This window comes from Saccopteryx leptura, chromosome 1 (assembly GCF_036850995.1).
Source record: "Saccopteryx leptura isolate mSacLep1 chromosome 1, mSacLep1_pri_phased_curated, whole genome shotgun sequence".
Lineage (NCBI taxonomy): Eukaryota > Metazoa > Chordata > Mammalia > Chiroptera > Emballonuridae > Saccopteryx > Saccopteryx leptura.
The window spans coordinates 18,557,777-18,572,011 of NC_089503.1; the positions used below are offsets into that span (position 1 = coordinate 18,557,777).

A 14,235-nucleotide genomic window follows, 5' to 3' on the forward strand; every position below is an offset into this window, starting at 1 on the left:
CCCCATGGAGCCAGGACAGAGGGGGGCAGCCCTGTGTGCTTGCTGTGTCCTTGAGGCAGGAGAACGCAGCAGGAGGCTCTAAGCACAATGCTCTCAGGGGAGCTCCCCGTCCCAGAAAGAGGCACTGACTCACTTGGTGGAGACCCAGCAGCCAGGGGGGCCCAGAGACCTCGTGTGAAGTACAGAAACTGGGCCTATGAGAACAGAGACCCTTTGGCAAGCCTCTCCCGGAGCTCTGCAAATTTCTGGCCTAGTTTTCTTGGCAGACGTGTACTATGTGAAGTGTCCTAACGGTTTCCACAGCAACACTCCCGAGGCCAGCAGCAAACAGAGCTACCAGGCTCCGGCTCACAGACAGGTGGGGGAGGAGGGACAATCCTCAGTCCAGAGGTCACAGAAATCAAACCAGAGGGGCCCCATGTTAAAAAAGAAAAAAAAGAAAAAGGAATTAAAGAAAACAAGAGGGGGAAAAAATAGGACAGGATTGTTTTCTAAGTATTTATTTCTTTCTGATACAAAGTTCTATATTTCCTAGCAATGCTAAAAGAGAGTGGGTCCTGAGAAAGGTTGTACAAATAACCTATAGAAAGCAATAGAGCCTGCAAACTAGCCAAAAGAAAACCATATTCCAACCAAAGTCTTTGGTCATGGTCCCTTAAAACTCTGAACCCCTTGGGGCAAATGTCCTGGCCGTGCACAGGCTGGCCTGGCCCTGACTCAGGCCTGCCTGGCGTCTGGGTCCTGAGCAGGGCTGGTCACCCCTTATTCAAGGAAAATAGCACTAGACGTTTATGAAGCCCTTACTACGAGCTAAGCACTGGGCTTAGCAGTTCATATAGATTACACTGTCAAATACATTAGCCTGTGAATAATCAAAATGCTGTTAGATGACACGTTCTCCAAGAAGCGTTCCTCGACCTTCTCGTCAGTGTGTTTCTCCCGCACCTTGCCCCTCCCCATCACAGCACTGATTACATGGCAAAAAACTTGCCCATTACTTGTCTGCTTACCGTATTTCCCCAGGTATAAGATGCTCCCATGTATAAGACGCACCTTAATTTTGGGGCCCGAAATTTGAAGGAAAAAAAAAAGTATTACATAAAGTTACTGAACTCAAGTTTTATTCATCTTAAAATTCATACAACTCTTTCATCACTGTCAAAACTTCTATATATTAGCTTGTCCTCATCTGTGTCTAATGATGAATCACTGTCTTTATTATTGCCTCGTCCTCAGTTCCATCTATGGCATTTGAAATGCCACAACCACTGTATAAGATGCATCCAGTTTTTAGAGCCCTTTTTCAAAAAAGGTGCATCTTATACATGGGGAACTACAATCCCTAGAGTGTGAATTCTCAGAGCAGAAACTCCGCCGTCTCATTCTTCACTACCCTAGCACCTAGTACGGGCCTAGCACAGTTGAAGCTCTATCAAGTACACTGAATGACTGAATGGATGGTCTGTGCCTTTGGGCTGTGCTGGATGGCCTTGGCGGCGCTGGGGGAGAGCAGGGCAACGCAGGAGAAGAGAAGCAAATGTGTTTAATGCGGTGGATATTAAGAACACAACCCAGAGCCAGAAAGCCTGGGCTGGAATCCTAGACCCCACTTCCTAGCTTCATGACCATGGGCAAGTAGCTCTTGACTCACACGGATGGTAGGTATAGCAGCGCCTACCCCTTAGGGCTGCTGTGGAAAGTGAGTGAATAAATAGGCAAAGCACTTAACGTAAAAAAGTGCCTGACTCATAGTTAGCCCTGAGGGAATGGCGGCTGATATCAACACTGCGTGCTCTGCACATGAGCATATGTGTGAGGGGTGTAGAGAGGTGGAGACAGGATGAGGTGTTTACTAAGCTGCTTGCGTTGACAGGAGACCTTTCCTGCTATCTTTTCCCCCAAAGGATTAGGGAAGGCAGTTAGAGAGAGGCCTAAAAACAACGTGTGTGCTGAGGACGAGAGGAGACTGCCTTAGACCCTCTGTCCATGAGTACTTCTGCCTCTGTTTGGGCTCTAAAAGGAGCTTTATAAAGGGGTTGGGGGCAAAAGTGGGCTGGCTATATGATAGAGAAACAGGCCTACGTGGTATCCACATGAAGATTTTATCAATCATTTACCCCAGAGGAAGAAGCGAAGTGCCCTCAGAAGCTGACTCTTCCGAATTAGCAGAACAAAGAAAGACAGGAAACCCCACCCTCAGACTCCTGGCTTGGAAGAGCCCTAATAAATCTTGCTGGCTTGAGCCACTGAAGAGGCATCTGGGGTGGAATAATTTGCCACATCCCACGTCTGGACTGGGCTGGGAACTTTCCAACAAGACATTGGTTTCACAGAATTTTTTTCCTTAACACAGTTTCCATTCTGTCGGCAAGCTGACCAGCTGCCTTGGGTTCCAACTTCTCCAGCACTGGCGGTCAGACCAGCCCCGTTTCCATTTCCTCGAGCAGAATGTCACCTCATTCAGGATGTGGGGGAAACCCAGGGAGCAGAGTCTCACTGTCTCCTCTCCACTCTGCACACTTACCTTGAATAGCCTTGGGAACACATCAGCTGGCTGTCCCCGGACTACAAACAGGCGGGAGTTCAGTTTCCTTAAACTCGTGTCCAAATCTTCCAGAGACTGGAGGAGGAACCTGCAGGACCCAAACGCCTTGTTAGTGGTACCATCATAGAGTCCCTCTCTTTCCTAACAAAGCAGGGAGAAGCCGGCCTGCTTTCACACCAAACAAGCAGCATCATTGGAACCAGGACTGGAGAGGCCTAGGGTCTAGTCCAGGCACGGTAGGATCAGTTGAAATCCTGGTTTTCCACTTACTAGCTGCTTGACTTTAGGCAGTTCCTTAATCTCTTTAGCTTTTTTCTAGTCTTTAATGTGGAGTTATGTTAGTACCTATCTAACGTCAACTACAGAATTGCTAAGAAATGAAAATCAGACAATGCATGGAAAACATTTCGTACAGTGCCTGACATAGAGAAAGTGGGTTCCATGTGAGCTGCTCCTAGTCTTGTTTCTCTTCTCCCCTCTCAGCCTCAGGCCCTGTGTGAAAATATCCACCCATCACACGTTTGACACCAGAATCAAAACAGAGAAGAAGTGAGAAAGCCTCTGGAAAACCAGTGCTATGGTGTGGTTTGGAAGCCTGAACCCTATCAGCAGAGGAATGAGCCTGCAGTAGCCCCAGCCCACAGACGCGCCCTGCCTTTCTGCAGTCATGCTCCAGCTGTGTGTGTGTCTACTGCGCCAGCCCCACAGTCTGGGCTGGGTCCCACTTCCCAGGGCTTTGTTTAGCAGGTGGCTCATTCTCCAGGCCTCTCCAGGCTCTGGGCACCAGGTTCTCATCCTAAGAGGAAGAAGGCCTTACAACAGGGGTCCCCAAACTACGGGCCCGCAGGCCGCATGCGGCCCCCTGAGGCCATTTATCCGGCCCCCCGCCACACTTCCGGAAGGGGCACCTCTTTCATTGGTGGTCAGTGAGAGGAGCGTAGTTCCCATTGAAATACTGGTCAGTTTGTTTATTTAAATTTACTTGTTCTTTATTTTAAATATTGTATTTTTTCCTATTTTGTTTTTCTACTTTAAAATAAGATATGTGCAGTGTGCATAGGGATTTGTTCATAGTTTTTTTATAGTCCGGCCCTCCAACGGTCTGAGGGACAGTGAACTGGCCCCCTGTGTAAAAAGTTTGGGGACCCCTGCCTTACAAGATATTTCTCCATAGGATATCCTCACATGCTTTCAGGGGTGGGGTTGGAATGGGGTACTGGAGACTCCCGATAGCTAAGTGACCTAGCCTAAGAGCTGAATCAGGGAAAGGAAATTAACATTTGTTGAATGCTTTCATTCAACAAGTTTAAAAAAAAAAAGTTTATTGATTTTTAGAGAGAGGTAGGAAGGTAGGGAGGTAGAGAGAGAGGGAGGGAGGGAGAGGGAGAGAGCAGAAAGAGAGATCCATTTGTTGTTCTACCTATTCATGGTATCACTGGTTTTGTATGTGCCCTGACTGGCAATTGACCCCACAACCTTGGAATGTGAAGACGACGCTCTAATCAAAAAACTACTTGGCCAGGGCCTTTCAGTGGCAATGAAAATTTTTAAAAATATGACTATAAAAATTTACTAGCTGTTCAGCTAGGCACAATCACCTTTTGGAGAAATTCTATCAATACATTTTATATGTGTTTTATTTTTAAATAAAACAAAAATCAACATTTTAAACAGATAACTATTCGTATAGTTCAAACTTCTGGGAATTTATCTGAAGAAACCCAAAACACTAATTTGAAAGAATGTATGCACCCCTATGTTCAGTGCAGCATTATTTACAATAGGCATGGAAGCAGCCCAAGTGCCCATCAGTAGATGAGTGGATAAAAAGCTGTGGTACGTTTATACAATGGAATACTACACAGCCATAAAAAGAAGGAAATCTTAACTTTTATGACAGCATGGATGGACCTGGAGAGCACTATGCTAAGCAAAATTGCCAGTCAGAGAAGAGGACAAGTACCATGCGATTTCACTCATATGTGGAACCTAATGAACTAAATGAACTAACAAGCAAAACAGAGACAGACTCATAGAGAACAAACAGGCTGCCAATTGTAGGGCTAGGCAAGGGGGGTGGAAGCATAGAGCAAAACAGGACCAAAAAAAAAAAAGAACTCATGGACATGGACAACAGTGTGGTGACTGCCCGGGCGTAGGGGGTAGGGGAGGTAAAGGAGCGTATAGCAAAAATAAGTGGTGATAGAGAAAGACCTGACTTGGGGTGGGGGTGAACACAGTATGGTGTACACGGATATGCCGTAGAATTGGGCACTTGAAACCTGTATAATTATGTTAACCAGTGTCACCTCAATAAAGTCAATTAAAAAAAATTTAAAAACCCCAAAAGGTACAAAGTAAAAAGTCTTTCCCCCCTGTGTCCCCAGGAATTTAATTCCTTATTCCCTTCTTCACCAATGTTATTATATATCTGCTTTGCATTTTATTTTTTATTTTTTATTATTTTTTTTTCTGTATTTTTCTGAAGCCGGAAACGGGGAGAGACAGTCAGACAGACTCCCACATGCGCCCCGACCGGGATCCACCCGGCACGCTCACCAGGGGCGACGCTCTGCCCACCAGGGGGCGATGCTCTGCCCCTCGGGGTGTCGCTCTGCCGCGACCAGAGCCACTCTAGCGCCTGGGGCAGAGGCCAAGGAGCCATCCCCAGCGCCTGGGCCATCTTTGCTCCAATGGAGCTCCGGCTGCGGGAGGGGAAGAGAGAGACAGAGAGGAAGGAGGGGGGGGGAGTGGAGAAGCAAATGGGCGCTTCTCCTATGTGCCCTGGCCGGGAATCGAACCCAGGTCCCCCGCACGCCAGGCCGACGCTCTACCGCTGAGCCAACTGGCCAGGGCCTCTGCTTTGCATTTTAAAGTGTTTTCTTTTTAATTCTCTCAAGACATTTTTTTTTTAATTCATTTTACAGAGGAGAGAGAGCGAAAGGGGGGAGGAGCAGGAAGCATCAACTCCCATATGTGCCTTGACCAGACAATTGCAGGGTTTTGAACCGGCGACCTCAGTGTTCCCAGGTCGACGCTTTATCCACTGTGCCACCAGAGATCAGGCTCTCAAGACATTTTGAAGGAAAAAATTATCCCCATCTTACAGGTTAGAAAAATGAGACACAGAGAAGAGAATAAATTTGCCTAAGATCAGAGTTATTAACTAAGTGATGAAGCTGGGGCAGGAACCTGCTGATTGGCCAGACTGTTTTCTTTTCCCACCTCTAAGACCTCTTAGTGGCATGCCCCACACTGCTCTGGGGGCTGAGAGTGCACAGGCCCTGGGGTGTTTGGAGTCCCTCTCTCTGACAAACACAGACCTGACCACAGGTAATCCACTGACGTTCTGATCTTCCTCAGGAACTAAGCCCTGGCAGGTCAGACTCCTCTGTCTACCCCTTAGCACCTCCCACCCATCTCCATCAACGAAGGCAACGACCAGATTTTCCTCTGCGCATAATGAAACCCTGTGCCTCCTCCATGCACAACACATTACCTGACTATAGGAGGCGTGGAGAAGCAGCAACTGTTCCTAGGCTGCCAACTAGATAGAAGCAGCCGCCGCCCCCCCCCCCCCCCCCCCCCGCTGCCTCTGACGTTCACAACAGGACACACCCACTGCGGTGAACGCCGCAGACCCACATTCCAGCACAAGCTGAGAGCTGGGCTCAGCCCAAAGCATCATGCTAGCTAAAGAGCAGGCAAGAGACTCTCCAAGGGGTTGCAATGGGAGACTGGCCTCCAAGGGGTTATGAAGGGACACTGACCAGCTGAATGGTGCACTATACAAACCAAAAGCTCTGCCTCTATGAATTTCTGCTTTTGAAAAGCTGACACCCTCAGAAAAGGAAAGCTGAGAGGTGAGTGACGCACTTGCATTGGCCTCTTCCCAAAATTCACTACTCTTCTCAGGAGGAAAATAAGAAAGAACCATGTAAATAGCCTCACACCACCTGAAACTTGGGCCCTGCCAGACAGAATGCCTAGAGATAACTGGTGACAAATTACACAACCCCAGGAAAGATGGTCCTCTATCTCTGGCTCCCAGGAGTGTTTTTGCCACGCACTTTGGGGGCCTCTTCCTTCATAGTCCACCTGGCTGCAGAGGGCTTTCATTTGAAGCTGTCAATCAGGCTGATAAGCACATTTGAAAGCTAGCTTCCCTCTGCCTTCAACAGAACTTTTTATTTCCAGACCTCATGTACTAAAAGGCGAGATTCCTTACAACATCTTTTCTCTTTTATTTTTAAGTGAGAGGAGGGGGATAGAGAGACAGACTCCTGCATGCGCCCAACCAGGATCCACCCAGTAACCCCCGTCTAGGGCCAATGCTTGAAACAACAGAGCTATACTCAGTGCCTGAGGCTAACACTTGGACCAATGGAGCTATTCTCAGCACATGGAGCCAATGCTAGAACCAACTGAGCCACTGGCTGGAGAAGGGGAAGAGAGAGAGAAGGGGGAGAGACAGGAGAAGAGAAGCAGATGGTCACTTCCCATGTGTGCCCTGACTAGGGATTGAACCTGGGACATATGCATACTGGGCCAACACTCTTCCACTGAGCCAATCAGCCAGGGCCACAATATCTCTGAAGTACAGATAACCTTGTGAGAGCCCTTTTCTTAACTGAGGCAGGGAGCAGAAGGCCCAACTCTGAGCACAGCAACCAAATGATGATAATAGCAACAATGAACATTTAACGAGCATTTACAATAAATGAGGCACTATTTGATTTGTTTTACATACATTACTTCATTTAATTCTAAAATAGCTCTATGACATGGATACTATTATTATTCCCATTATACAGATGAGGAAACTGAGGCACCAAAAGTCTAAGTAATTCACCCAACACCACACCTAAATAAGTGGCCAGCATTCAAAACCAGGCAGTGTGGATCAGTGTCTACATTCTTAAGCTGTAGGCTCCACGGCACCTTGACCAGTACTCACTGCCTGAGCACTGACGCTATGCTGCCCAGGACTCGGGGAGCACCTTTGCTCCCAGACCCTTGCTCCTCTGAGGATCAGCAGCTGTGACTCAGTCAGAAGTTTGCTGAAATGCAGAATCTCCAAATCCACCCCAGAGCTTCGGAATCAGAGTGCCATTGGTGAACCCTCTGCACATTCCAGTTTCAGAAGCACTGTTCTAGGAAATGAAACTTTACTTCTAGCTCTGTTTATAAGTTTCCTTTCTTTGCTTCTAATTTGTTTCTACTAAACTTTCTCTCATTGAGATCCTGGTTTCTGCCTCTGAAGTTCTGGAAATGTTACATACTTCCAACTTTGGTCTTTCATCAAGCCCTTCAGGGCTCCTCCAGGAAGAGAAGCCTCAGGAAGGCAGGCAACAGGCCCCCAGGAGCCCCAGGCAGCCAGAGAGAGGGAAGCGCTGCTGCAGCACCACCTTCGAGGCCCGCCGACATCAAAGGAACCCGAGCAGGGCCGCCCTGGACAAATGCTCACCAGGGCAGGTGTGCACAGAGAAGCTTGGGCATTTGTGCTCCCCCCGAGCCCTTCTCTCCACATGGCCAGTTTCTCTTTATTGCAATGAGGGGGTGCTCTGAAGAAGACTGGCCTGGGCATTGGAGATGGCAGTGTTTGGGGCTGGTAGGTCATCCTTGGCAACTCCACGTTGAGCTCACATGGCCAAAATCAGAGCACATAGTCCAGTGTGAGCAGTTAAAGCACCCTTTGGATCAGACAGCATGGGCATATGAATTACATTATGTAAGTGCTCTGGAGCCGGAGGCAGACAGCGCTGGAGAAAACCAAATTGGGATTTCCAAAAATATAGGCAAGACTCTGTAATTCATGACGCCACAGGGCTAGTTCTTTAGAGAAGAGGCAGATCCTCTGGTTGAGAATAAGACAAGCAGATCTTTAGGGAAGGCTTTCTCTAAGGGATAGCAGATTCTGTGTTAAGGAATACTTTGTTAATAGGAGGAGGAGGAGGAGGATGATAGTGAATTCTATTTTGGGTCCAGATCACCCTTGATCAAGTTTCTCTGCTTCAAACCAATGCTATCTAACTATGATAATGACATCGGGTTCAACCAGTTTGGCTACATAGAATATTAATAGAAATTAATTTCTCCGAAGTGAGAGAAATTATTAACCCCACAGAAATGCTAACCCAAATCCATAACCCATAGCAGGGACAGTCTTTATTCTTTCCTAATTTCGAAGAGAAAGAGGTTAGATGGTTTCCATCTCTTTTGCTCAAAGGGAAACATTTCCTAAGCAACAGAACAGTAAAGTAACATGCTTGGTACCAGTTTGAACAACTCAGAGAAAACTGAATTTCCCCACCAGCAGACTATGGTTCTCAATCCCCTTCTTGCTAAGTTCCAGGGAAGTACCACCCATGTCGATGACAGCCCAACAGTGTTAGCGCCCAGCACTGGGAAGAGAGACACCCTTGTTTCCACCAGGCATTCTGGGGAATTTGCAGTTTACCGCATTTATTAGTTCTGAGCGATGTGGGCCGCTATTTTATTTCTACCAACTCTCTCTGTCCCAGAAGCTCCTGAATGCAGGTGCGGCACAGAGGCTGGGAGAATATGACTTAAATAAAAGGTGAGGTGAATCGCTGCAAACACCTAAGTTACAGTAGGGGGACAAAGGTAACGAAAAACTGCAAGGGGCTACTTTGAGTACCCATTTTTAACTCTAGAAGCTGCTCACACCCCCACTTTTTTCCTTTTGTTCTCACTGCAGTATCTCCTTCCAAATACAGCATATTTGGAGAAGGTGAGGCTGGGGAAAATGGCAAAGGGCTTAGCCAACTAGTACTTGACAGAAAAGTCTTCAGGCTCATACAGCTACAAACAGCTCATCACTTCCCACGCACCACCACGGCAAGGAGTATGCTCGCCCTTCTCCTGGACTAATAAACATACATATTTTCTTGGTTGCCTTTCTCTGTCTTCTTTTACTCGTAGAAAGTGCCATTCACAGTTATTTTAATCTGATTCATCTGCCAAAACACGCTGTGCGGGAGGCGGTGTAGGAAGTGCAGGAGGATAACAGCGATCACAGACTGCTTCCCCCCACCTCTGGCAGATGGCTCAGGGCCCACCGTTTCTAGGAGTCTTCTCAGAGTAGCTCCAGACAGTAGCTCAAGTATTTGCAGAGCTAGGATGGTATGCTGCAGCCCAGTTCTCCCAGATCACTCCCAGATCACTCCCGGGTCCGAAACAGCCACCAGAAGGTTAACCATACTGTAGTTATTATACAGAGGTACTGCTGGCTCCATCACTCCCCCAATCCTCAACCATGTGTATAAAGCGGTCTGCAGCTCTGCCCTTGATCTGATCATGGAAGCAGAGAATATGGCGGGGGTGGAAGGAGTGTTTCCAGGCCCTGGAGCAGTTATCATATTCGACCTGTTCTGTAGTATTCCACCTTTTTCTTCTGAGTGTCAAAACTAATTAGACTTCCTGCCAATGCATTGTGACATATTTCCCAAGTTGTCAGGCTCAGGTCTGTGGTTCTCTAGTCTGCTTCTCAGGCCTTGCAGCTCACAAGAGCTTTAAAAGCCCCACTGTCCAGGCCATAACCCAGAACAATTAAACGAGAACTAGAGGAAGAGAGAGCCCAGGCATCTTTTCAAGATCCTTCAGTGATTCCCACGTGCAGCAAGGCTGAGAGCCAAGGCTCTAGTCCATCCCCTTATTTTTATTTATTGCATGCCACTTAATCCTACTAAATTATGGTTGTTTATTTGTCTTCTTTCATTACAATGTAGGTTCTGGAGCTCTGGACACTTCAATTTCTTGTTCACTGCTGTGTCCCTAGCAGCATCTAGAGCAGGGCCTAGCAGATATTAGGCACTCATTAAGTAATTGCTCGATTAATATCTGCATTCCTACATGGCCTCTGACTTCAGGATTTGACCCAAGCATCCGCTACCATGTTCCTTTTCTCTTTTCTCGGGCTGGGAAGCACCATCACAGAAGGATGATCCACAAAAATCCACAAACACCTACTTCCTAGCAAATCTGAGTTTAATCAACAAGTTTTTGTTGTTGATTTTTAATTTCCACTACCACAAAGGAGTAGACAGTCCTATGCAATGCCCTCAACAACCCACTAAAAGAAGGAATTCCTTTGTGACAATGTAACAAGCAGAGGACAGCCCAATTCTATTGACTCTGCTCTGATTGGCACACTGCTGTAAGAAGAGAGGCAAAGACTGAAGCTTGGTTTAATGCCCTAGGTAGGGATGATCCTTTGAAGGTATTTGTCAAACCCAAGCTCCTATCTATGGAAACTGGAGCAGAGGCAGAGCAATAGAGCAGCCTGTCAACTGTGTGGGCAGGCTCTCCACAGGATTATCTTTAGTCATTCCCTCTACATAAATGGGGCAGGAGAGGGCATTTCATAGGCCCACTGCGAGGAGCGCTCACTCTCTGAAAGGGCACACACTCTGGCGAGGAAACCATGGTGTGCTGAGAGCCACAGTATCCTGGGAATAATCCTGCCCATCAGTGCAACAAAGCCACAAGCAAACATCCCCCAGAACAATGCAAACAAACCAAATGATTGCCCAGGGACATTTTAAAGATAGGTACACAATGCCTCAAAACTTCTTGGGTTTCAACACTGGTGACAGAGAAAATATATCAGCTACCAATCTGTAGGTCCTCCTTTCCCATGATCCTGTGGACTCCATCTTCTGCAAGTCATCAAAGAGGGTCCCCCTTGATATCACAGCTTTCCTGCTCCTTAATCTTAGCACATCAGTTGATTAAAAAAGAAAAGAAAAGTAATCTACAGTGGCTCAAACATCCTTTAAAATCAATCTCATGAGTTTTGGAAGAAAGGAACAATATTTTTTTCTTCTAGCAAGCTCTTTGTTGCTGTGAGAATTCTCCAAAATGGGTTGAGTACTGCTCTCTAGCTCAGGACACACAGTGCCTCTAACTGAACATGAACTATTTATCTATAATAATGGGGAGACCCGCACTGGCCTTATTTAATGTTAATCCAGAGTCCCAAGACACCTTCAGAGGCAGGGTAGTCTTGGGGGAAGGAAGCCAGGATGGGTGAAAGGACAAATCCAAACAAACCCGAGACTTAGAAATGCCTTCAGGAGCCCAGCAATGGGCTCTTTATTTGAAGAAGGCAATGATCTCTGTGCCATAGATTCAGAAACGCAACCCTGCCCTCACGCCATAATGTCTGCTTTCCTGCCCTCCCTGAGCACACCCTTAAGAGCCCTAGACCAGGAGTCCCTGTTCTGCTACGCACTAGCTACAAGACACTGGTCAAGTCAATTTTGCGTCTCTAGGGCTTAAGAGTTTCATCTGTACAATGGGGATCGTTATTTCTGTCCCTCAGGAGTGTCTGAGGATCAAAGGGGATAGTAGTGCAAGAACACTCTGTCAGAGGTCGAGCCCTGAGCCACCCAAGCCATTGGTACCATGATTAATTGCTTCCCTAGTCCCGGATTCTCCTTTGGAGACGCAGCTCCATCTCCCTGCCCCGCCTCCCCCAGGCCGGGGTCTTCCGGGGGCGTGGGGACTGCGGGGACGGGACCTCCCCCTCTTGGGGGTGCAGGCTCTTCGCCAGGAGTCCCAGAGGCCAGGCTGCATCCCCTTCCCCACCCGAGCCCACGACCTCACCCCGGGCCCCCTCACCTCCATCGGTTGATCCCGACCGAAGAGGAGGCCGCGAACCACGGGTCGAGGATGTAAACGCAGCGCACACAGCGCGCCCCGCGCACTGCCGCCAGCAGCGCCGGGTTGTCGTGGAGCCGCAGCCCCTTGCGGAACCAATGCACTGAGGAGGCGCCATCCGTGCAGGCCGCTGGCGCCAGAGCTGCCGCTGCCGGGGTCACCGCAGTCGCCGCCATCACCGTCCAGACTGCTCTGGACACTGCCGCTCCGCCCCTGTCAGCGACATATGTCCCGCCCTCGTCCCGCCCAGTGACCTATGACGCTGCCGCTCCACTCTGTGGCCCCGGCCCTTGACTCTGAAGCGTCTGTGCCATTGGTTGGGAACCTCCCTCCGGGCTATTGGCCCAGCAGCGCCGAGTCCGGCCCCGCCCCATCACGTTCCCACCACGTGTCGGCGGGCCTGGGAGCGGCGGGCCTGGGAGCGGCGGGCTGGGGAGTAGGGTGACGCAAGCTGGAGCTCCCTGAAGAGATCTGGGCACTGACCGAGTCTTGGAGCCTGGGAGGATCTCGGATCTTTTACGTGCATCCTGTTCAAGGCCTGCTGCAGGAAGAAGCTGCCAGGGCGTGGGAGTTGGAGGAAAGGGTTGCTGTGACTCCAGACAATGACCTACAGAACTAACCGGCTGTCCTACATCATCACATCGTTAACATCGTCATTTTCTACCGCCTTGTGTTACATCATCTACAACAGCCACTGTTTCTTAAGCGTATTTTATATGCCAAACAACGTGATCATCTCATTATATATGATATATTATCTCATTTACTACTCTCAACTCAGGCCAGTTGCATTCATTCAACAAACCCCAGCGAAAAAGTTGTTATTATTCCTATTTTACAGGCAAGTAAACTTTCAGGCTGCTCCAGGTCGACTGACTTGCTCAATATGATAAGAGGGCCTCACCCAGATTATTGTGATTCCTAACATTCTGCTTCTATCCAGAAAGCTATACTTCCATCTGTGTTGAGCCACTTGACGTTTCCAAGTGGCAGAGTCTGAGGAGGGGAAGGAGTGCCCCGATGGGCAGTAGAGGGCTTGGGCTGGGGACTGGGAATGTGGAGGATGTGGACTGAGATAATAATTATGCCATCAAATGAGTATTTCTTCTAGTTCTACATTTAGTAGACCCAATGGTACTATTGTGCACAGATGCTACTGGAATTCTCTGTGGGATATAGAGATGTGAAGGACACTGTGGCCGCTCCTAACCTGGGGAGCCAGATGGAGCACTCTTATTCTCCTGGAGGCTAGCACTGGGCTTTGCTAATCGACTGACTGAATGGCAGGAGAAGCATATGAACACCTGCACTGAAGTGTTGACAGGAGGCTAAAATGGTCAGATTATGTTAGAGCTCTGATGTGACCAAGTGGTAAATAGTCTGTTTGAATTTGGCACTAGGTTATGTCCATGCTTGGAACCCCTCTTGAACCTGGGAATGTGCAGTGAAGGAATTTAGCAATTCAGTGGCATTAATTGACACTATCCTACAAGTTAGATTGTTGTTTTAATCCTAGGCTGTCTTTCATTTCCAGGGGTTTGCACATGCTGTTCCCTCAAGCCTGGATCATACTCCCCCTCCCACCCTGTGTCATTTGCTCAGTCAGTATAAATCTCATCTTCTTGCTGCCAGGCCCCAGCTTGCATAGTGCCCCATCTCCTTCTGTGCTTCTTTTTATCACTGGCCTTAGTACGTGATATTAGAATTTCTTACTTGTCTGTTTTCCCCATCAGACTATAAACTCCAAGAGGGCAGGGACTGTGCTCATCTTGCTCATCTGTGTGTTCCCAGCACCTAGTTTGGTACCTGATACCTAGTAGGTGCTCAGTAAATATTTGCCGAATATCATTTATCCCTCTTTTATTAAGCTATCACAAGAGGTGGTGTTGTACAGTGTTTTAAGCCCAAGGTTTTACACATTTGGAATGTCTGTGTTCAAATTCTGGTTCTACTTTGACTCTGTGTGACTTTAGTAAACTAGTTAACCTCTCTGTTCCCCTCTTTCT

General features: G+C 48.0%; 1 protein-coding gene across 1 annotated transcript in view; it reads right to left on the reverse strand.

Moving 5' to 3' along the window:
* Positions 1-12,428, reverse strand: part of CRY2 (cryptochrome circadian regulator 2) — a 38,928-nt gene extending 26,500 nt beyond the window's left edge. Inside the window, exons 1-2 of the mRNA XM_066362713.1 lie at positions 12,191-12,428; positions 2,525-2,633 (exon numbers count right to left, since the gene is read on the reverse strand). Coding sequence (XP_066218810.1) covers positions 2,525-2,633; positions 12,191-12,405 — 324 coding nt within the window. The 5' untranslated portion in view covers positions 12,406-12,428. The remainder of the gene's footprint in view (positions 1-2,524; positions 2,634-12,190) is intronic.
* Between the last annotated feature and the right edge of the window lie 1,807 nt (positions 12,429-14,235).